Below are 25,629 nucleotides of genomic sequence, written 5' to 3'. Positions count from 1 at the left end.
CACGGCAGCTGCCTGCAAAGTGCTCCCTCCGCCTCGCTCTTGCCTACAGGCGTTCTCCAAAGCAAAAGCACAGTGAACAACAACACGGGTTCCAGGTTTGTTATCCTGAAGCGATTTCTAACTGCTCGTATGTCTTGCAAAAATGCTCGTCCCTCCTCGCACCTCCAAACGCGCTGCGCGCCAAGCTGAGTTCTGCCCTTCTCGTGCCTATCACCACCTGTATGCAAACTGTGTGGACCAAACTGGCTCGGTTACACCTGCATCTTCAAATTTTGATGGTCTCTAGCAAGATTCACGTAATTGTGCAGATGACTGTTGCTTAGCAAACCCAAGAAAAAACAGAATCCATGTCCTAGTAAGTACCTAAAAGAGGTATGATGCTTATGAGGCTTAATCACTACAAGTGTGCTATGTTTTACTGAATTACTTATATATGACTCTGAACATACAGAGGGAGCAGACACATTGAGTACAGAGCAACTACTTTTACATATTTACTTGGCAAGAGTATAAATTACACATTAGTGCAAAAAAAAGGTAAGACTTGATTGTGTCTCTTCTGCTTCTATTCCTCCTGCAAGACACTGAAAACATTGAAAAACAGGCTGGCCCTTGTGCTACAATAAGTGTGCAACCTATACATCTCAGCACTGTATCAATGCTCCTTAAATCAAAATCGTACACAGCACTACCTGTGAAGGTGTTTATCTGGTTGCTGAAGAGCATGCATAGAATCATTACAAACTGTGCTGAAATATCGGTTCAGTCAGGAACTTATATAGATACTACAGTATACAGAGTAACACTAGCTTTCTCCTGACAAGGCACTAACACTGTTGAGTAAAACCCACTATTGTGAAAAGGGCCAGCACCAGGTCTTTCTAACACTTACAGTGCATTTAAGCATTATTTTCATAGTATTAACAGTTCCCAGACCTTCCTTCCAAACTCTGGAACCTCACCCTGCGCTGTATGTCTGAGTCACCTTCTGTATATTCACGTTTTGCTTTGTCTGCTGTGAGAACGTGCATTCTGCTGGAATTCAATTCACCTATTCACTTTTGCGTAAAGCAACATTGCTACTGCAAATGCAAACCCAAATGTGCATTAAATTATCTGCATTATGAAACACTGCTGTCACTTTGTCATTTTAGGCAGTGGAGTGCTGTATGCTTGCTAATGACACAGCGTTTTAAAACTTATTAGGGCACAATAAAATTCACTTGCACTGACTAGCCCTTCTACACCTCTTTTTCTGACATGGTTCTGAATTTATCATCCTTTGAAACTATTTCAGAATTCATGCGAACTGTTTTTCATGCCCTGCTGGGCAAGACAGTTTGTAAGAGACTGTCAAAATAGATGGCTTACAGTTTATCCTTCAGATCATAAGAAAAGATAGACAGCTGGCTTTGTATCGTTATTGATGTCACCAATTAATATTATCTTAAGCACCACTGAAAATTATATAATTAACTTGCCAATTCAGGCAAACTTGAATTTCTCCACTTTTCCTTCAATTCCCTACATTGATTTATTTTAAGAAAAAATTGATCTCCAGGTTCCTCTACTAAATGTTGAAAGGTAATGAATTTAGGGAATCGGAGCCTATGAGCCAGCAAAGTGTCTTTTTATAGCAAGGTTGCTCACCCTTTGTAGAAAGCAAGTAATAATCCAACCGCTTCATTCACTTTTCAACAAAGATGAGCCCTTTAGGAGGTACAACTCACAAATTCTTTGGAAGTTATAATAGAAAATGCGTAAATTTTTAATAAAAAAACACTATTATGTATTTTGAAGACTTGTGGTGTTCACAGAGAAGTCAACCTAGAGTCACTTAAAGCAAGAAAGTAGATAATACTAGATGGGGGATATGATTTGCATAAAATCTATTCATATTGCTCTGACACAAGAAAATATACGCACTTTCAGGTCCCTTTATAGCCAGAGTGATATACAAGCAGGTATAAATGAAAACTATGTCTTTTAATTTCCTACTTTTGGGAAATGAAAACAATATGATGGTGGCTTGTGAATCTGTAAAAGTAGCAAGATCCACTGCATATCTTTTCCCAGTCAGATCTACTAAGATACACTACTGCAAACCTTGTTTACGTACAAATTTCTTTCAAGGAGACTGCTAAGATTCAATCCAGCCCCAAAAGATTATCAAAATCTTTATACTTGTAGATAACCTATTTGTAGGATATATTATCTTAATATGGGATTGTACCGGTCTGCTGGGGTGAAGTTAATTGTCTTCATAGCAGCTCATGTGGTCTTGTGGTTTAGATTTGTGACCAAAGCAGGGTTGGTAACACACTGATGTTTTAGCTCTTGCTGAACAGTGGTTGCACAGTGTCAAGCCCTTAGTTGTTTCTCACTCTGCCCCCACAATGCATGGGCTGGGGGGTATGCAAGAGGCTGGGAGGTGACACAACCAGGCAGATGACCTGAACAAACCGAAGAGATACTCCATGCCATATAACAACATGCTCAGCAATGGAAAGGGAGAGAAGGGAGTTTACGGGGTTAGTCATCTTTTGCTCAGGGACTGGCTGGGCATCAGTCTACCCATGAAGGGTGCTCAGTGATTACCTTTGCATCACTTCTTTTGTTTTGTTTTCTTTCTCTCTTCTTCCATTTCTTCACTTATTACACAATTTTTATCTCGACTCAAAAGCTTTCTTGCTTTTACTCGTTCTTTTCCTCTGCCCCACTAAGAGTCAGGGAGAGGTGAAAGAGGGGCTGTGTGGTGCTTAGCTCCCTACCAGGGTTAACCCATAGCAAGGATGATTCCTAAGTCTCACCAATTTTTAGAGAAATCTGCAACCCTTCTGTTTTGAATCATGGTAAACCGAAAGGCTTTGTCAGACATACATGTTTACACAGGGGACGTAGGAGTGAAGCAATAACCTTCACAACAGCAATCCTCATGTAGAAGATTAATGAGATCTGGTAGGTGGAAGGCCAAGGCTGCAACCTAACTCTTTGCTTGTGAGTGCAGGGAATACCTTATATATGCCTTATTCTCTGCGGCACATCTATTTCTTAGAAGCTGGCACCTGAAGGTTAGATTTACATTGCTTTTCGTATTCAATATTCCAGATTAATAATACTGCTTAGCTGTTAAAGAGGGTAGCAATACGTTGCACTGTGCAGGTGTGATTTATTTAGCAATTCTGACATGCTTATAGTGCAGGAATTCACTACAAGACTTTATGAACCACACAAGGTTAGCAGCAGTGAGGGGTAATGCCAAGAAACACTCCATCCTCCAGTAGCACCATTTATGATGGAAGTGACTATCCTTTGCATCCTGAGTTAGCATGTAGCTCTCAACTCCCAGGATGACAATGGTCCCTATGCTGCAGTTGCTGCAACCTTCCATTTGAAGAGAAAAAAAACAGAGAAACTTTAAGAAATTAAAGGTCTTAGTGCCAGCATTCTGTGTAGCTATAAGCATTTCAATTGCATTTTCTCCATGTAAAGAGGTTTCCCTATAATCTCCCATTAATGAATATTTTTTTTCCCTTCCTCCCTTAACTAACATGTGTATACACACATCAAAGAGCTTCACTGCAGTTCAGTGATGGATTAGGTGAAGGCTGCTCAATGACAGATGCATGTTTCTAAGGCACCAGTTCCTTTTTCAGAAGCAGTTCAGGTATCCAGGGGTGTATCTGCAGCGTGGAACTACGTGCAAGAGTCTAGCATACGTTCATCACTGCTGTTTAGAAACTCCTTGCTCTACCCACCGACCCTTGGATTTTTTCAGGACTTAAATTTCCAGAGGAATTTGGTGCTACATATGGAAAGCTTTACTGCTCTGCCACCCTCTTAAACTCCCAACACTCAGGTCCTCAGGTTTCCTGTACCATTAAGAAAGGTATGCAGGTATGCAGGACGGCTCTCAGAGCAACCAGTGCGCCGTATGCCCCAAGCAGCATACAGAAAAGCATCTGCATGAGCAAAATATGGCGTAAGACCTGCCTCCTGCCTCTTTCAAGATCATATACAGACAAACTAGACTTTTCAAAGCATTAGGTGCTTTTGGAAATGTTACAGCTAGATCCACAAACTGGTTTGTACATGTATGATGCATTAAGCACCTTCTGAATATGAAGCATCATATGAATTAAATATGCTTTTACATGCACAGAGAAGGTGGTAGGAGGCTGTAAGTGGAGGTTTTCCAGTTTGCTCACTGCTGTGGAAAAACTCCTCTATACTTTATTAAATACACCCTATGCAGTGCCCAGTTCTGCCGGCTCCCTGATTTACCCAAGGGTGCATGTGGCTGCAAGGGGAATGGGAGGGACCTGCCAAGCACTGTCACCTCCCCAGCTGTGGGCTCTGTGCACTGAGCCATGTGGTCCTAGTATCGGTCCCATACCAGGGCTTCTCTTCACCCACCAGTCCATGGCTCTTATTTGTATGATTATGCCCAATCCTGTCTATAGAATATGTTTCATCACACAGTTATCCAAACTCCTACCATAACACCCCATAAAGTGAGACATAGAGCCATATTCTTCCTTCCTTCCTTGTATTTTACATTAACCATCTTGACTGACAGCTAATACCTAAAATGCCTTGACCTAAGTTCTTCAGCTACTTCACTTAAGTAACCTTCACCTTTTTGTGCTTCTAACTTTCTCCTGTTTGTCATCCTCACTTGTCAAATTATGTCTAATGTTGATTGTGAACAGCATGGTGGTGTATTTTTATGTACTCTACAAAATGCTTAGTACAGTACCAGAACTCAGAAATAGCCTATTTATAGAATATTTATCAGCACAGCATTTAATATCATAAGCTCTACAGTTTACTTCACTGTCATATATATAAAAACCAGAAATATTGAAACACCCACTATGATAGGTGAATTGGTTATAATTCCTTGCAAAGCACATGCATGGAAGATCAATCTCTGATCAGATGATTGTAAAAAATTTAGGAGTCACATGAAACCATATGAGTAATTCTTTCTTTTTGCTTCACAAATCAAAATCTATTCCTCTGGGACAAACTCTATGTCACCATGCATAATTTTGCCTTTTTACAAAATTATTTTTAAATATGATTTTTTTAAAAAAAGAAATACTAATAGTTGGTTACCCCAACATGTGATCAATATTCTCCTATTCAGATTTTTGTATATCTCTATTTCTGCCCCCAAAAAACACCAGTATTTTTGCCGTACTTTCTGTATTCTTTAGGTGCTGGAGAAAATGAATTTCCTCCCTTTATCTAACCAAAGAGCTGCAATAAATGTACAAGTCTCCCACATCCCTCTTAGGATCATCCCTCATCCCAAGTTGACTAACCCTGTCTTGAATGGACCATTCCAGTAGTGGGGAATGTAATCTCTAAGTTCATTTGATATTGAGTCTTTCTCTTGTGACCTGTCTACCAGGAATTTTGCTGACAATACCAATTTATTTCACTTAAGACAATGATTAGTCAGCAGTCAGGGAAAATTTTCAATCACTGCAATGTGGTTTGAATTGAACTTTGCTTGACTCTTGACTCCTGCTGAGAATTATGTAGGGTACAAAATATTCAGATTGGTACAATCAAGTTAAAAAAAAAGCCGGGAACTGGACATTTCTTGCTTTTGGATGCAGTGGAGAAAAAACACCAGCAGGGAAACAGAGTTCAGAGCAAGGTTTGCAAGGGACTGTTATAAATGTTATGGGTGGAAAAATATTTTAAAGTTATGAACAAATCCTTGGCAATGTCCTTTATAAAATGTTTCTGAGTAGTCAAGTGTGCAAGATAAAGCTGCACAGGTTGATTGAACTAGTACAACCAGCAATTGTGAAATGAATAATCCAAAGGCTTGCTGACCTTGGCAGCATTACAGAAGCAATCTTTACATAAGAATGAAGTGTTCTTAGATTATTTCTCCCAATATATTATATTTCAAACATACTTTTACTTCACCTTTGCAAAGAGCTTTGAAATTCCCAGGTGAAAAGTGCTATGTCCAGTTACAAGAATAAAGTATGAAAATATATGCATCTCTTTGTCCCAGCTATTACTTTTCTTGAACATACATATTTACTGCTGATAATGCAAAGTAAATCCCATTGCCCTCATGCAAGATAGTTAAGGTCTGTTACATCCTCTGGACATCAGCCAGGGCTCTCCAAATTACCATAGTCTTTTAATATGGGCGTCTCGCTTGCTTTTAAAATAAAATTAGAGCATTCATTTCCTAGGAAGGTGGTGAGAAAGTAGTGGAAGAATACTGAAGTCTGAAACAAAGATGCTAACTCCCATGCCAAACCAAACCTCCTTTGCTTATGGGGACTGTGTAAGCCTCCTTAGTCCAAGTTTGCAGAATTAGGGCTTGAAGTGATTCAGATTAATTACAAGGAAAACAGGAGCTGCCAGCATAGGGGGAAAAAGGATGCCATGGCATTCAAAATGGCAATATTCACAAAAATATGCTGATCATCATCTGAGGCACTGAGCAAGCCAAAGATCTCTGGGGCAGAAAGTATTTAAAAGCCCCCAAAACCCCTCCTTAGTCTTTGTGGAACAAAAAGGGAACCAATATGCGGAAAGACAGACACAGTGCACATGGTCTGAGTTTCAAAGGATTTTAAGAAGATAAACTTTTGTTTATCATCATTGCCATAAAGGAGTCCAAGGCTCCAGGATGAAAGTCAAACCGTTCTCCAAGCTGACTACCCTACGTATCTGTGCACATTTCATGCACCAGTTCAGTATTTCCACTCTGACGACACCCACGTTACAAGATAGATGTTACAAGCCACTTCATATATAAGGTGGCTTAAACCATTACATTCCCTACTCTCACCACGTGTAATCTAAAATTACTGGTAAACTAGAGTGGAGACTGGATTCTGTTTACCTAATTTTCACTATGTCTAAGAACTACCAATACTGATTACGAGAACCAAATTAAAGAGATTTATTTAAAAATCTGAAAGCAATTCACCTATATATGTCCATTCTTCGTTTTTAACAGAGGGAATATTGAGTAGCTAAATTAAATGCTAGTAGTTCAATGTGGAGAGACACAGTACACATCCCTATTCTTAACTGTTTCTTTCCCTGCCATTACTTCTTTTTCATTCCTTTCCACTTCCTTGAGGCAGGCTCGATTTTCTTGCTATTTACCTAAACCCTGAGAGCTCCCGATCTGAGGCAACGAGCAACAGGTTTTTTACAACTAGTTCTAAGGTAACAGCACTCAGAAAGCACTGTTTTGAAACAAAACAATCCACGTGTTTTCAAAAACTGCTTCACTGGACTACAAAGCGCCTGAACCCTTGCATTCCTTGCAGCACAGATCACCTGAAGGTCAGTCTGCTGCTCTACAGCTAGATCTAAGCTTTCAGCAAGGGAATTTCCTCTCCCTCCAGCAATCCAACGCGGAGCACAATTGGCAGTTTTACGCCTTTCTGTAGCAATAATTTTATCCTTACACATTCATATGCATGATTCCCTCCATTTAAAGAAGCCTAAGAATGTGCTCCACTGGGAGTGGTGACATGGAGATGACAACAGTGAGGAGAAGTAGCTGGCTGATTCAAGGCCAGGTACCAGTAAAAGCCATTCTCACTAGAATGTTTAGTCTTCTGAAGACATGTAGAAATCATACCTGCTCATTCTTGTAAAGTATATAAAAAATTCTCTTTGCTCTCTCCCTACCATGCTCATAAGAACAGCAATTTTAAAGAAAAAGCAATATAGATATGGATGCAATGGGTGAAATCCAGATTGGCCTTTTCACACCAGTAGAATCCACAGAAGTAAATGAGAAGCAGGATTTCACCCCATATTTTTTGATACTGTCCTCATCAGTAACATGATTGTGGCTTTATAATGTAAAATAAGATTCCAATAAAATATTAAGAATGCAGTCATCAAAATACAAAAAAGTTACATTATGATTCATTAAAATTATGTTAAGTAAAAACCGTAGCATCTTATACAGCAATTTTTTTACTCATGTTGAAGATTTCCACAATATACTGCATTCACACGTGGCACACATACGTACACACATTCCCACACAGTATACTGTGTGCGTTCAAATGCATAAGTAAAACTTGCTGGAGTCTTAAAAAATGACCATCTGCTACATGCACCATATTTTGGTATCTCTGTATAGATGCTCTAGGTATGTACCATTGTTTCAATATTCAATTCTTTATCCATTAACCTGGCCAGACCATCTGGACACCTTAATGAATCTATTAATGAATATCAATCCTCTAATCAGCACATGAAATCTCATAGGTACTCACCCTGCAAACTGGGCACTGCCAGTGACTACTGCTGTCTCTAAGCCTGAACTCATCAGACAAACACTTGGAATGATACACACGAAAACACAGGTCACATATCAACACCTCTCCAGGCAAATGGCATTCAAAACAATACCAGTCATGATTTTCTGTTTCCCAGTCCTACAAAAAATACAAAATATTTTGGTATGACATTCTGTCAAAATCTGCAGGAACTAAGAACAAAATTGATATGTCTTGAAATCCAGCAGCAATTAGACATTATAAACATTTTAAGAAGTGTATAATGTTTAAAAAACAGGGGAAAACCTACACACTTCATCCATTTAATACACACTAACTCCAATAAAATATGAATGCCAAGTTTTAGTTTTTTCAAGTGTCTGATTAGTAACAATTTCAAATATGAGCTCTGTCCACAATGAAAAGTGGGTTTGTTTTCTACCTTTGTGTAAAACACTTGTTGATCTCTCTGTATCAGACTACAAACAAAAGTTTGTGCACCTCAACAGACCATACCTACTTCCTTGGACTATTTCCTCTCGCTTTGATTGTTACAGTGTATTTTCAACTGTAATTTTCTGAAGGGCAGTCCCTTCCAGTCTTTACTCTCTTAAAACTGGCAACTTTTCAGTATCAAAGTGTTGAGTTGCAAACAATAAATGAAATCATGAACCTATTGCTGCAAGAAATGTTTCTGCTAAGCAATCCCAATGCAATTCAAAAAATAGAAAATGTTTCTCTTGCAGTGCCCAACAGCACTACGCTTACTCCTGAAACGTTCTACAGAAAACAAAGGATATGGTTCTGCTGATGCACAGATGTCTTTAATACACTCTTCCTTGAAAATTCAGCCCCAACGGCCAAATTCTGACCTTTGAAACATGTGCATAAGCTTTGCTGAAGTAAATGAGAGCAGCATGCATATAATTTGGAGGCAGAATTTTGCTGTAGGAATCTATAGTACTAAAACCAGACAGAATTGCCAGTGGCCACCGTTATATGTTTATGTTTGTTATCTGAAATGCCACACTTCTCCCTACATTTAGAAGACAAAATAGCTGTCATTTCTCAGATAAAACTCCCAATGCCTCTTCTTGTCAAATGTCACTTTTCAATGGGTTCAGATCTCTGAAAAAATTACTCCTATTCTTCCATAAATTATCTTGATAAAAATCTGATCAAGCTATTTTTAATGTCATGTTGTAAAGTGGGGTTAGCAATTCTCACCAACCGCCAGAACTGGCATTTGTCCGAATCTCATTTTCCCATGCCTGGGAACTAGTCATTTAAGTCCTTGTGCGAGAGGTCTCCTCCAGTGGAGCAGCGTAAGAAGTGCTACACAGAAGCGGCACTTCCAGTCCCTCATGCTGAAGAGCAGCCATGTTGTGTACCTAATTCATCTGACCAGAGCCCTCTTGAACGTAAGAGATTTAGGGACAGTCTCAACCCAGAGTGCCTACACTAAAGTTTATATACCGTGAATGCTGGACTGCAGAGGCAACAAGCTTAGGGGAAAAAAACCCCAACCAACCACTAACCAAAGATTTTTGAACTCAGAACTTTGCCCTCCTTTGGTGTTCAGATTAACAGCGTAGCTTGACTCTTCTATCATTTCTCCTCCTTTAATTTTACTTGCCAATTCTGTGTATCTCAGAATGATATAATACTTCTACCAAATTTGGCTGTAAAGAACACAGTCTCATTGCACCAAATCTTTCCCCTTCCAGAGTCCAGCAGCAGTGCACTTTGGGAGCCCCTACTTTATGATATTTTCGGAACAACTAAAGATACTGCATTGTTGATGTACTTGATTTGCTTTGTAGACTAAGAAAAATCAGGATATCTTATTGATTTATATTTCTTTCATATCAAGTGTAATACTTATCTTCTTTATGAAACTAAATAAAATAATCAGATGGCAGTAAAGGGCCAATTATGCAAGAAAAAGAGTCAGTTTTGATCGAAGACCTCTCCAGATAAAAATCAAACTGAGAAGATCCCAACAGGTCCTGGCTACTGAGGAATTTCACCAGAGAATCAGGATTCCAGGATTCTTAATTTTTATTCATACTAGTTACTTATCGGTATATCCCAGATATTCCATTGTTAGGAAATATGCTGGCAAAGACATGTAGAATTTCATAAACATACGGAAATATACTTGCTGGCAAGAAAAATCATACACTCAAGCCAGAAACCATAACGTTATATAAAACACCAGAAGAAGCTTCATTCAGTACTCACACTGTAAAGTTTTGAAAACACCATTATTTCTAAATATAATCACCCAGGTTTTTCACAGAAAAGATTTTTAGTTTAATGCAGTATATTTAGTGCGTAAGTATATATAAACATTCGTTTATGCAATATATTTGAAAAGTTAATAAAGAAAATAAAAAAAGTATTGTGAACAACTACACTATTGAGTTCAATAGCAAGGTCAGAGGCATTAATTTTGCTCCAACAGCAATGAAATGTTATTGCTTCTCTTGGTTTGCATAAGGTTGAATGGGAGGAGAATGTGCTCCCAACACTTTTTTTTTTTTTTTAACGCAGGAGATCAGATTCATTTAAATTACTCCAAGTCTGACTGTCAGTGCTCGGGGTAGGACAGGTCAAAATTCTCCGCCAGCTGCAAACACGCTAAAGTCTGCATTTACAGAACGCACCACCAGGTGTCACCAGCCACTCCGGGAAGGACTGATGAAAGGGCAACCATCCTGACAACAACCGTAACGTGGGAGTAACCACTTCCAGCCCCCAGGAGAGAGAAAAAATCATCAAACTACATACATACATAATGCAGACTAAACTCAGAATTGGAAGTGATATGGATGATGGTGGTGGTTAATATAGTAAACTAAGCTATCCTAATGGAAGACAGAAACGTAATAGAAAATATGACAGAATTCAAAACCACATAGTGCAAAAATTGTTCACCTTGTTTTTTGCTGCTGTCTGGGAAAAAGGCTGCATACCGTAGGCCTTTCAAAATAAAAACAAAACAAACTTTGTATCTATACTGTAAGCCATCCGATTATCAGGATATACACAAGGCTAGAAAGAATTCATGCACAGTGACCAGGAAATCAATCTGTTATTTCTAATACCTGGTTGCATACATTTATTTCCTCCGGCATTTCTGGAATGCTACCTAATGCTTTCACCACGTTCTGTTTCCTTAAAATATCCCATGTATTTATATCATTAACAGAACCCAACACCCATCTTCTTCCCCATATATACACCCACCACCAGGCCAACTTAAAAATCATCAAGAATATTAATGATTGTCATTTAATGCACTCTCTTTGACAAAGACAGAAACCTTCTTTGAGTATCTAAAAAAGATCCCCGTAAGGTTATTTACTGCATAGGGAGTGGCCCCACCAAAATCAAAGCAACACATTCTTTGCTGCATATTATCAAAGATTAAGCTATCACTTTATCAATAAAACTCACAGTCCTTATTTGTGTATAAAAGGCGATACATTTTCCCGGGGCCACGCGGAATGAAGGCAGGATCTCCGCCACAGGGACTCAGTTTGCCAATATCCTCGTTTCCTGACGCAGGGCAGGGAAAGCCTCTTGGGTCACCGCGCTGGCAGACGAAGGGAATCCTCCGCCAGCAGCGCCCGGCTGCCCAAGTTCAGCAGTTCAGCAGCACCCAGTGACTGGCCACAACCCCCAAGAGGGAGCGGATTTGGCAGCAAAGCTGCACAGCTCGGATGTAACAGGAGGCCTTCCCCCTTCATTCTACGCAGCTGCCCGCTGCATGAGATCTATGCACCAGCAGGGCAGCAAACGTCGTTTGGGGGATTGTATTTAATAGCCAAAGAGCTATATGCTCTGTTAAGCAGAGTGGGATCTTGCAGTGATATGGGCCACTTGTGGTCACTTGTTCTTTATATTCAAATCAGCCAAACATTATATCATAAAGGTCACTTTGCACTGACATAAATAGTTGAGATTTCTCAGCAACATGAATGAAACAATGCAACAATTTCAAAAACACAGCGTAATTTATGACCAGCATGTAAGCTTACTTTTTTGTGATTTGTCTTAAGTAGGTTGTCTTAAAGCAAATACACAAATTTATTCTGGAAGTACAGGAAAATAACATGGGACAGAAAACGTCAGGCTATCCAGAACATTTGACAATTTAAATACAGATAAACCCAACAGAAAGGAATGAATCATCATGTCATAGCCTTTACTGTAGAATAAAATATATAGCTGTTGTCAAGGAAAGAATAATTTTAGTGCATAAAGAAAATGTCCATTATAATGCAAATGTACGTGGAAAAGAAATGCTTACTCATTAGTAATGGAGATTTACTTAGCTGTAATTGAAATAGGGAATCTGTATGTTGGAGAATGTGACATCCTGCTGTACAATTAGCATATCATTAAGTAGGAGATGTGAAGCACATATTGACAATAAAATTAACAATAACTTAGAGGTCAAAATTGTAACTATTAGGTCACTTCCATACCTTAGCAAGCCCATGATTATTGTAAAAAAAGACGTAAAAACAACTAGTAAATTTTTATTTTCCTATAAATTATATGTAGGCATAGCACATGAAAACAATATAACCTCCTTTCTTAGACTTTGCCTAGAAGGACCATTTTGCCTTTTTATAATGCATATTCCATTAACATAGCTCATTTCTTACCTGTTAATCTGTTTTCTCCAGGTCCCTTAATGGTAGCCCAGATACTCGGTATTAAGTCACTCTACTATCAGGTGGAGAGAGGAAAAGGGAGAGGGAAAAAAGGCAAAACTCTATTCATGAAACTCCCTTTTATGGGGATTTGCTGGTTTCACACTGTTGAACTACATTTCCCAAACCATCCAAATTATGGATATCCTTTGGACCCAACCAGTAAGCTAAAAAAAAAAAAAGGGTCACATAGATGGGAAAAACAATTATAAGTCAGTTATCTCTTTGGTGCAATCATGTTTATTTATGAATAGTATACATACAGTTTTGTTGTCCTAAATTCAGTATGACGCAAAAGAAGGAAAGCATTTTCCATGGAGCTCACGGTTCCCAGCATTTCCTGTGTGGCTGTTGTTGGTAGTCCATGGCACTCTCTGGACTTTTTTTTTCCCCAGGTGTTCTGTTTCAAGTTATTCTCCAGAGTTTTTTTGCTGCTTACCTATGCGCTGCTGTGGTGTGTTTCTATATCTCTCATCCACACTCATGCACACACAGCTTCTTCCAGATCACTGGATTTTCATACAGACCCACCTGTGCGCAAACTCATGGTCAGACCTGTGTAGTGTCTACGCTTTAAGAGCCCCTAGAGCTCCAGCTGTCTAGCGGATAAAGAACTTAAAACAGTTTTTCACATTTAGTCTGAAGGAAGAGCATTAGCAGATACACAGCAGATTTCACCCATTTTGTATCGTAACAACACTTTTGGTCTGTCACAGTGGTGGAATCTAGAATGGCAACAAGGTCCATGCCAGCAGAAAGAAGTTGTTTACAAAATGTAAACTATTTAAAAACAGTAGTATTTGCATGCTGCATTTATTTCAAGATGTTTTCAAACCACCAACCCAAAACTTCAGTGTAATCTTTTCCTGACTATTTAATAACCCTGTGGAAAACTGAAAAGGATCTCAGTGAGTAAGTTTCTACTATTTCTCAGATTCCCATTTCTTTGACATCTAGTAAGATAGGCCATGCCCAATTTGAAGATATCGTTTCTGAAGCAAATGTTCTGGATTCTGGTATTTTAGGATTCAGGAACACCTCTTTCTCTTCTCCCCACCTCCATCAGCTTTAAGATCAGAGTTCTTTCCATTTTCCAACCCTCATCTGAGAGAAGCTTTTAAAATCTTAGATTCTGCTGTTTAGGTTTCTTTGTTGGCTTTCAGTAACTCTTCACTGGAACCCAACAAAGTTGGCTACCCGTCCGTATCAAGTAGACAGATACATTGAAAGAAATGCTTCCCACAAGAATTACACATTACTTTTTTCACATTTTTCATTTTGCTTTAGGTTTTGCAACCTGCATCCATCATCATCTGCTGTTGGGAAGTAATTCCTATCTTCTTTACTTAATCTTTCATATTTCAAGCTTTCTGCTGTAAATGAAAAGCCTTTATTATAATAACAAGTAGTGGTACTGCATTCTAGCATGGGTGTATCTACCATACCGTTACTCTTATCTGGTATTCGAGTCCTCTTCTTAAGAGGTCTCAGAGTATGCCACAGGAACCTATGTCCCCATTCACACTAACCAAAGCAGCACCTATTTCTTTCTAAACACATTCTCTATTCTTAATCCATCAGTTCCCTTCTGTCTTTTTCAGGCTTTCTCGATTAGACGCGAGCTTTAGTATAGGTAATTGTTAAAACTTTGCAGTGCATTTTGCAGTCTTTATGACTCACAAATATAACAAACTGCTGTGGGGACACACTACCTATGTAGTACTTTTTTTTCCAGTACAAAACCTGAAGGAAATGCTTCTTACTTACACATTTGTTGTAAACAGCTACTGCACACTCAAATTATTTGTCCAGGATTTCACCAATACTTCTCTCAAAGTGTAAGTATCAGAATCTGTGCCCTATACAAAAGGCAGTCTGAAACAGGCTCAAACAACAGCAGTTGTAAGAGCCCTTACGAACAGTGGAAATGCTAAACCATGCTCAGCTTTGAAATGTCTCCCTTTGCCCACCTATCCACTGCTTTTGCAATACTGTTGAACTTCCAAGTAACTGCTCTGTAATAAGTTTTAAAAAACGTGGCTGTTTATCTGTAGAGCTGGACAGATTGGTGCCTTACTCTTTTTTTTTTCAGAGGAAGACTAGCATGTGCACCTTGTATGTGCACACTGGCCTCTTTTTTAAACAGGCCGTACCTCGTTGGGTACAGTAGCCAGTAAGAAATCTTCAGCCTATCATGGCTCTCTGGCAGATGTATTGGTTTTCACTCAGACACCAGCATGCATCAAATACTACCTGGGTCGAACAGACATAATGTGTCATGGAATACCATTCCCAGCATTTTTTCAAATGCCATGGGGACACTGTGTATGTTTTTCGCCAGAGGTCCTAGCCTGCCGTGAGGGCAGTCCTCCTCCTGCCCTTTGGGTCAGCCTTCTCTTCATGCCACAACATCCCTGGCTCCATCTATTCCTTAACGAGCATGAACCCTCCTGTAAACTTGCTTTCAGTAGCCCATTGAATCTGCTTTCATCTTTTCATCAGAACGACAGGTTAGGCTCCGAACTGAGGAAGGCATGATTAATTCCTCGATGGCTCAGAGGACTTACTCCATCCTTGCAGCAGGTAAATGGTGAGCTAGCTGTTTAATAAAGTATCTCCCTTTGCTATCATTGCTGTACAGGATCCATACTTGATCAGGATGATTGCTTTACAATGATAAAGTTTCTCAGATCATCTCATGTTTTACATTTAATGTTAGAATAATACATCAGAGGAAATTCAGCATCAAAAGAAGCTTATTTTCTCCCCGGTAGTTTCCTTGTATATATGTACTTCACTAGATACATTGCCTCCTGTTTTGCATCTATTTTTTTCCTACTGCTTTTGCTCATCAAAAGTGCTCAGAAAATAAACAAGCATCCATCTGTCCTTCAAAGTCAAAAAGACTTCAGCAGTTAGAATCCCTATATGAAAATAGTTTCACTTTATCTTCTGCTTCCTTTGCTAGAAAACTACCACAGCAGGTAGCTACAATGATGTCAGGTAGCTACAATGATGTGTGCTTTTACAGACAGGATAATCTGTCCGTTGCAAATCAGTTGCCTTTATAGATCCTTTCCTTTGATGACCTGAGTTCATCTTTAAAATGGATTTCCGTAAACTGACTCTGTAGGACACTTTGTAGGTTTTCATTACTCACATTTTATCACAAAGAAATCCAAAGCAATTATGAGTTCATATATCCTCACAACTACCTAGGCATCTTGCTTAATTTCAAGTATTTTATTTATTTATTTATTTATTTAGGCCAATATTTTAATAATATTGGCATTTAACTGTTTTTTAACATTATTTTTAATTTCTCTCGTGTTAGAAATCAGTTTTATTCTAAAAAGAACCAACACAAAACCATCAGTCACGAGACAGACCAAAATCTCCTCCTCTGTAGTGCAGATTAAACAGACATATTTATAGGCTTGTGATAATCCATTTCCATTTTCTTCACTGATAACTGCTTCCTTTTCTGATGCACTGATGGAAGAAGACTCAGGTTCTGCAGTGAATTCCACAGCCTCTCAGAACACTTTTGGCTTTCTTTCACTGAGTTTAATTTGCAAGCCTAAATTTGTCTAATTAAATGTATTGCCAGTTTGTCTTAGATGTCTTCTGTTTCTGGCAGAAAACACCAAAGTCTTCTCTGGATTCCTGACAAGACAGGTAGATTTTTATTCCCTCTCCTACCTTGTAGTGATATTCTGGACAATTCAGGGTGATAGGCTCCAAAGTATAGAGCCAGTCTCTAGATCCCAGGGCTAAGAAGAAATGAAGTTTTTTCAAGAAGTATAGCAGCATGCCAGCAGCCAAAATGACTGCTAAAACCCCTGTCGTGCTTATCTTCTCAGCCTATGAGCTGTGTTCCCGAAGTAATGAATAAATCTTAGTTTCCCTCCCAAGAAGATCATGTTTGGGTAGCGGTAGTTTACATTATTTGAGGTGAGACAACATAAGCATTCTCCTCCAGGATATTAGAAATAGAAAATAGTTTAAAGGTTTTTTTTTTTCCTTTCTTCATGTTCCAAGTGAGTTCAAGGTTAATAGAAACTTTCAACTTATCTCTTCAGAAACTGGATTCACTTCTGCTGTTAATGTCACCATTTTTTACATAGGCTGAGTCAAGAGGAGGTTTGTAGGCTATTTTCATTAGGGAGATAAATCAGTGATGGAGTGAAGTATTTATTAGGTGCAATGCCTTTTATTTCCACATAATGTATGTGAAGGTTTTGTTCCCCTAGAAAGAGGATGAATCCAGACCAGAAAGAAACCATCTCTTTCCTTGTAGTTCCAAGTCTCCTTCCAATAACTGTGCACAAAAGGGGTCTCCTTCCCCTTTCTTAAAATATGTATATATTGCTTTTCTGGCCTTATCTTCTCCATGGAATTTTGTAGTGTTTTTCTAGGTTGATCTGAACCAACAGCAGAACCTCCTAAACACTTCGCTTACATTTCCAACTTCTTGTCCATGTCCCCTGGGCTGTAGGTGTGGCTGGTATTGTTTCAGCTGTCCGTGATGTAAAGGCATGAGGCCTGCATTTATTGTGAATGAAGCATGAATATTAATAAGCCCATCAGCTTCAATGAAGTTTCATTCAGTGACCAGCATGACATAATAATAAAAGATTCAAAACAGTTGCCAGAGATGCAGAGCATTTTGAACCCACAAAGTTAATAAAAACAACATTACTAGGTCAGGGTTGGCACAAAAGAGGTGGAAAAAACCAAGATGCATATTTTCAGGACAAACTCAGGATGGACTGATGTATGTCATTTAGTCCATTAGCATAATTTAAGTCCCATGATAGAAGCATATAGATACAAGATACAGACTAGTTTACCTAATTTACTTCAAACCTGTAAGTAAATTATCATTCTTCAAAACACCCTTTCAATCAGAAAAACATTCTGTGAGATCTGTGAACATCATCAGTATCTCAACTCCAGAACAGTGACTGAAAGCCTTAAAGAAGAATACAGCATTACAGTGACTCAATTTTTAAAAGTCAAGTTGGCAAAGCTGGGAGAGGCAAGTGAAGATGCTGATGATCTTGTTTTACCAGTTTAAAAGAAGCATCATCTCTTAGGTATGCAATAAGATGGACTCTACTTGTGTCATCTTCAGTAATATGAAGATCTTTCCAAACAGTGTGAGCTCCTTTTTTAGGGGATGAAAAATAAGGATGCGCAGAGAAGAAGGAAGAAATACTCCTGAGCAGATGGAAAGAGAAAAACAAGACTGGAAGAGGAATGCAGAGAATTGTTCATGATTCTTAACCCGTCTGGAGACAGAAAGAGCCATTGGAATGGCAGTGGGGCCATTCTCATCAGCTGCGTGCTAATAGCCTTAATACAAAGACAAAGGAGGGTCTTGGCTTTAATACAGAAAAAATTTCTCATCTGTGAGGTGGGAGTTCAGAATTCTAATTTGCTTCTCAAGGACAAAATAGCCTATGCTTTGATCTGGCAATTTGAAAATACTTGCTTTTCTGAACTTTCACAAATCCACAGCAGGATACTACACCAGAGGACACTAATTTTTGGTTCATTAATAAGCAGAATTTTAGACTAGTACACTTTGTGATAATAATTTGCAGGAAAAATCATTTGCTCTTAGCACATAGTAGATTTATATGGTGGAAGTCTCTTGGCAAAATAAGCTCTGAAAGATGGGACCTTAAAGGATGGAAAGACAGAAAGCAAAGAAAGATTCAAAGAGTTCCAGAAGCTCCTTTCCCTTGAGTGCTCTTGTGTGACCAGACTGTTAAGCTGCCTGACCCTCAAAGACTCCTCATTCTTTCCCTGAGGTGTGGGATAAGAGATGGAAGCCAGTTTGAACTTTTTTCTCCCACAGGATCATTCATTAACTTTTCGCATCAGTCAATCACCAAATGTAAATAACACTGGTATTTTCACAATAATTAGGAATCTGTCTGGAATGTTCCAGCCTGAAAAATCCTCAATTTGTTACAATATGCAAGAACTATCATGGTTTGGGCTACGTTTGGCTTTGGATCAGTGAATTCACACTGGACTTCAGATTAAAGGCAATACGGATGGACAAGACAAATGGAGAATATTTTAAACACTGAAGGAAATTTTTCTTCATTTGGTGCGACATGCTCTTCCTCTCCGTGCTCTGTAGTTGTAAGAGCTTAAGAGCTTTCATGATGAAGGTACTGGCTGTCTCTATTGCTGTTTCATATTATCCTTCTGCTCCTAACTGAAATGAATGGGATGCACATTAAAACCATTACTCAATCTAGGCAGGTAGAAGTACCTAGCTTGCTAGCAATAACTGGTAGCTACGTAGGTTGTTATTGTTTTGTTTTTAATTTAAAGTGTATTTTATGTATAGAAAAGATTCAAACCCTCACAGTGACCATTCCTAAGCTTTTTACAATTATCTTTATATTTACTAAGACTCAAGATGACATAGCCAGTTCCAAAAACAGCTTCTGGCTACCAATACTGACCTAGCATGGAAAAACCAATGTAATTACAAAAGCAATTAAGCATGGCAAGAAAGAAACCCAGCCTTTACTCAATCAAAAGCAGTTTAGATTAACACAAACATAATAGCCAAAATACTCCTTTCTCATAGACTGATCCTAGCAAAATTGAAGCTGCAATACAGCAAATCACAATAATCACTGGGTGTGTGCCTAAGGTCACTAGGGTTAACAAAATCACCTTCAAAACTCACAGTGCGGGCAGTGGGTTACAACAAAGGTTAAAATGATGGAAAAGCAGACAGAGCGAAGAGATGGATTATTTAGGCAGACTTCAGCAAGCACCAGAACTTTCTAGATATAAAATATCAGAAATTCCCCAGTATGAGTTAGCAAGTTATGAATACATGAGTGTGCTGGGAAAAAGCACGTTCTATTTCTAATGTTTTCTGAAAACAGGAAAGCAAGCAAACTGCCCCTCCAAATAACATGCTCACCACTAAACTAAAAAGTATTTAGAGGGAAGAATTGCAGAGGCAATAATTTAGATATGGAGAGATACAGACGCACAGAGAAATGACTGCAACTAAATCCCAAAGTCAGACTTAACTAGCCAGAAAAGTTGCTGGCTTTTTTGCCACTCTTTAAAGAGTGATTTCTTGAAAATATAATCACCTTATATGTATTTTGTCAGTGAAGAAATACCTCGAAGTGCCTTAACTAAGTGTAAAGCCTCACTCTTCACACCTCATTAGAGAATTTGGCCACTATGAACCAACTTCAAACCACTGCAGTGCTACGAGATGTTGCATTCAGATGCAAACAATGAACCCGTGTTACCAACAATCTCCGTTTTAGAAGAGCACAATATTGTTTGGCTTTATGAACACATGTAAATTTAAATTATACATTCATAATGCCTCTCTCTGGGTCAGTGCAGTTTTATGACTTTAATCATGAGGAGAAGAATTAGCACATTAAATGCTCAAAATAGCTCCATGCACACTGTCTGTAGAAAAATCACAAAATATGTAAATGTGTAAGACAAAGTAACTCTAAGAACTGTATCTAACCCCCCATAAACCGGCATGACATTGGTGCTTTAATTTGATTTCTTTCATTGGGATTAGACTGACCACTATTTCACACAGAAAAAAGTACATAAAAATCATGGCATAACTGAAAATAGAAATGAACAGGTAAGGAGATTCATGATTCTTTTCTTCAATAACTATATTTCTATTTTCTCCACTGCATTGAAAACATTGTTAACAACACTGATTTGCAAATTGTTTTCTAAACCCGAAGAGCAAGAAGATAATTTCTTTTATGTTAATAAATAACACTTCCAAATTTCACAAGTTCTGTGAGAAACAGAAATAAAGATTTCAGTAAGAAAAAATAAACTCCCATTACCGATTTCAGGACTGTCATTTCCCTTGTAAGGCAAGAACCTGCAGAGATTTGGTTGAACTTCATAATAATGGCATTGACAAACAGTAGAAATGCAAAATTCCGAACTAAAATCCTGGATAACAATGGAAAATAATTTATTCTCTCATTTATTTTGTGTCAAATGCATTAATCATCTGCAAGATGAGAAAGCCTGTAAGATGAGAACACATTTTGAAAATCTGCAAAACATCTGTATAGATGGCAAATGAGCAAACAAAATGAGTACCTGCAGAAGTCCAGGAAGTATAGTATTTGCAGCAAAGTTCTTCTACAGATACCAACCCTTAAATATCAGCTGGAATATAGTACATTTGGCAACTGACTCCATATGTTAAATTTAGTAACTTGTATAAAAATATTTCTCCCACATATATCTGAGAGAAAAAGAGAACAATTTTATACTCTTTTAAATCTGGTCATTCTTTTTTCCAGTTTTTCAGAATCGTTGTTTTCACATGAGTTGCCCCTTTTGGAATGGCCTCCTGATGGCCTCAAACTGTTTTGTCTTTGCACCTCAGCTTCTTCTTTTGTATGAAATCTCTATAATATATGAAATTTTCCTTAATTTTTTTAATCACAGCTTCAACATACTGATAGAACAATGATAGCAAAGTAACATAATTTTTTTAACACAATCCTCTGAAGGCTAAGAGTAACCCTATCAGAGACTGTGTCCTTACTGCATAGATCTATCATGTCAAACTATGGTATAGGGCAAATGTTTGGAAACGTAAGAAAACACCACAGATTATGTAATGAATCTTTTCCAAATAGAGGTGTGTTTTCATAATCTGTATGGTTTTAATTAATGTTACCATTTAGCAATCAATCCACAAGTCATCATTAAAATCAGTATTTTCAGGCCTTGTGGCAGCCTCTAGCCAGGCACCTATGTAAGTAACATACAGGTGCTCAGCAGTTCTGCAGGTCAGGACAGTCACTTATTTACTTGAATGTGGATTTGAAATGCTAAAATTTAGATCCAAAACTTTGATTTGATTTTTCAACCAAATGCTCAAATAAAAAATGAAGGAGCGATGGCAGGAATGTGTCCCCTTTGCTAACTCCTTGAAACAGCTGGTCCTTATTGACTTCCACTAGTGCCAGAAAACAAGCTAAAATCCAAGGGCATTCTTGTTCTGATGCCAATAGGTGGCAGATCAGTTCTCGAGTCTTCCTCTTTCACATTATGAGCTTTCCAAGTCAAACTGAGTTTGACAATTGGGTCAAGGGTCTGGCTGTAAGTGCTGAAGTCTGATAAATCTGAAATCCCTGTCCCAACATTAATAGCTCTAATTCATAGACTCCTATCTCCTACAAGTGGATCTCTGAAAAGATTTCTGTGTGTTGGTCCTCACTGAAATACAACTTGAGCTCATGGTTTAACAGCCATTAGTACCAGATCTGGGCATTACTGAATTACAAAGAACTACAAACTGCATCTTGATCAAGTGCAGACAAAGCATCTGTAAAACTACCCAGCGTGTCCAATGTAGAGAACATACCAAACTTCATGGGTTTGCACCCATTGTTGGAGAATGGAAACTACTTTATTTGATGTCCAGTGATGACAATGACACTTTGTTATTCATTAATTTTTTTTGAATAAAAGAACAAAGAGAATGACTTTACACCAAGTCGATGTGTTTTGCTTCATGTCTGCAGCATTTTGATTCAGTATTAGGATCAAGAAGTTGGAGGTTGGGTACTGTTGAAACATGATGGCCTGGATCAGAAGCTGATTCCTGTTTTTGCATAAAACTGTTAAGTGCGCACTGGTGTTCTGAACAACTAATGGCCATCAGACATATGGACACAGCACAACGCATCAGTCACGCTGAAAATACAGTCAATACTTCTAACCAAGGGGCTATTCATCATGTGACTTAAGCAACATCTTCAGTCAAGTCAGAGAGAACTCTTCATTCTGAGATAAATTAATTACGTAATTCTTATGACTCACTGGGAATTTACATGCTGGTTATCTTACAGTTTTTGTTAGACAGATGTTGCTAATAAGTAGGAGGAACATTTTTTGAATCACTATTTAAGAAATGGCTATTGTGAGGCATTTTGATTCTTTTTTTCTTTTTTTTTTCCTTTTAGCAATAGAGGAAACATACTGAATACTTGAGATGATAACTACAAATCTCAGACTTTATGTAATATTGAGTCTACACAGTTTACATCATCTCTAAACTGATAAAATTGACATAAGAAATACATAAAAGAGCTAAGCTGGAGTTTTGAAATGTTTACTCACAAGGAGAATAGTAAAAACAAAGCTATATACACTTTAAAGGCTCCCTTGAGGGTTTCTAATGAAATTAGAATGAGAATCTTAATAGTAACATAATATACATTAAGTATATATTTCAATAAATTAGTGTAACTGGGATAATTTTAACCATAATGTTTTCTGTTATGGATACTGCCTGTTTCCACTTTCTATCTCCACTTTAAACCAAAAAATAATCTGTTGTTTCACTATCAATATCTTATTGATGGCTGCAATAATGCAATGAGTATTTTGGTGGTTTTTAGAATTTGTTTTCCTGTAGAGTTTTTCTGGTTTTCCTCAAAATTTAAATTATTACCTATGTCCAAGATAGTGCTGTCAATTTTACCAGTATTTAATGCAATTTATATTCCAAAGCAACAGTTCCTGGTTCAAGTATTTGAAAGCTTTGCCAAACTCTCTTTTTTTTAAGTAAGAAAACGTGGTCTTATAAATACAGAGACCGGGCTTCTGGACAAGGCAAAGCAATTGTGCAAGCTTTTTTTTTTTCTTGGTCTATAGGACTATTCTCAGTTAACTTTGTGAGTGCTTTCCATCACAGCTATGGAGGGATAGAAAACATGCTTTTCTTTCCTTCACAAAACTTTCAGCCCATTTAACTTGATTTAAATATTTATCTTACACATCCAGTGGAACAATGTCTGGGTGCCTGTTACTGATGTGCTACGAAAATCCTTCCCAACTGGGTGCTTTGGTGTTCACAAATATCTTTAAAACACATCTTTTCATGTGTGTTTGTATATAAATGTACAACTTCTTGTTGCACTTTTGAAAGGGAGGAGTTCTTCCTTCCTTAGATTCAGATTAAAGCAAGATTAATAAAAAATTCTTGTATTCTTTTTTTTTTAAAAAGATACCATCTTCAGGATTTGAGGATGTTTGAGGATTTCAAGTAATACCAATAGCATTTACTGTCTTCCTGTACAGCTGTAGAAGAGAATACTACATAAAAGTGAAGGATGACTGAGCAAAGGACTTTGCCAGTGCTTCATAGCAGAAAACTCAGAATTAGAGAAGAAAGAGCTTCTATGGAATAGAAAAGGTTAAAAAAGTTCAAGAGTGCATTACTTCCCTGTTCACAATAACCAACACAGCATCTATAAATAACTTTCAATAGAAATTAAAACAAGTTTCATGCCAAGACACCAGAAATCATGATTTATTTTCTCAAAGATTTTATACTCACAATCTCATCTCCTGGCAACCAATATCCTTCTTGTTCAATACCAGCTTTTGACCCTTTACACCCCACCGTCAGGGTTTCAACAATAAGACCATCCTTGACTGCTAAACTCAGCTGACGTGTGGTTTCTTTTGGATGCATACCATGGACTCGAGACATATACCTGCACACAAAGCACAAAAGTCCTTAAGTATTAGTGTTAAGCTATAAAAAGCATCAGCAAAAAAATACTCTTTTTCAAATGATTTAAAATAATACACAGTCTAAGTTTTAGGTTGGTTTTAAACCCTCAAAATTTATACAATTTTATACAATATAGAGCACACATTGCTTGGGCTTGTCTCTGCTATATTTCCACATCCATTTGTGCCCCTAAGGAGACTTCTTTAAATTAACTGAAACTTGTGTTTGTGTAATACTTCCTATAGCATACATACTATAGAATGAGTCTGGAGATGTACCAATGAATCTATGCGATGCTTGTTAAGTACAACACATTTACAAAAAATGTGAAGTTTATGCATCACATATGAAAACGCAACAGCTGGAGTTACAGTACTAAGTGGTTCTTCTCCTTTTCTTGAGATGATCACAGTGATCACACTATGATGAACTGCACTGGTGAGAACAAAACATATATAGCCTGAACTGTGTATATGCATGAGATTCAGTTGTGTAATGTTGACCTTTACCCAGTATAATTGAATTCTAGACCAACACCAAATATTAACTTGGAGTAAACAACATAAAATGATCTTCCCTCAAATAAAGATGACCTCCCTTTTTAAAGATCATTACACTTCAGAATTTTTTTAAGCAGAATTCCAAGAACATATCTATGAGTCACTGCACATGAGGAAGTGAAGAGAGCTGCAATCGTATGCAATCAGCAGATAAGTGAGCTGACTCGGAACCAAATGTTTTGTGGACATATTTTTCTAGTTATAACTCTCTTATAGTTACAGGGCTAACTGAATTTCTCCTTCTTTTTTGGTTTCTCCAGGTGCTCTGTCTTTACCTGTTTCCTACAAGAAAAAGCTATAATTTGCCTGCTTTAAGAGAAAGCTGTCAGCTTTAGGGATTCTCTATTTCATGATTAATAATGAGTTCCAGCACCCATGTCTTCTGCAATTTCTACAAGTCTTTAAGAGGTCTCAAAATACATAGCATAGGTACTAACTATCATTCTTCCCCTTTTCCTGATAGAACA

At 37.9% G+C, this 25,629-nt stretch overlaps 1 protein-coding gene across 1 annotated transcript in view; it reads right to left on the bottom strand.

The window, feature by feature from the left end:
- ZMYND11 (zinc finger, MYND-type containing 11) overlaps nucleotides 1-24,578 on the bottom strand; it is a 44,680-nt gene extending 20,102 nt beyond the window's left edge. The window contains exons 1-2 of the mRNA XM_010283728.1: nucleotides 24,423-24,578; nucleotides 8,289-8,450 (exon numbers count right to left, since the gene is read on the bottom strand). Of these exons, the coding sequence (XP_010282030.1) occupies nucleotides 8,289-8,450; nucleotides 24,423-24,578 (318 nt within the window). The remainder of the gene's footprint in view (nucleotides 1-8,288; nucleotides 8,451-24,422) is intronic.
- Between the last annotated feature and the right edge of the window lie 1,051 nt (nucleotides 24,579-25,629).

This window comes from Phaethon lepturus, unplaced genomic scaffold (assembly GCF_000687285.1).
Source record: "Phaethon lepturus isolate BGI_N335 unplaced genomic scaffold, ASM68728v1 scaffold18773, whole genome shotgun sequence".
Classification (NCBI taxonomy): Eukaryota; Metazoa; Chordata; class Aves; order Phaethontiformes; family Phaethontidae; genus Phaethon; species Phaethon lepturus.
This window is presented reverse-complemented; position numbering and strand designations above follow the sequence as displayed.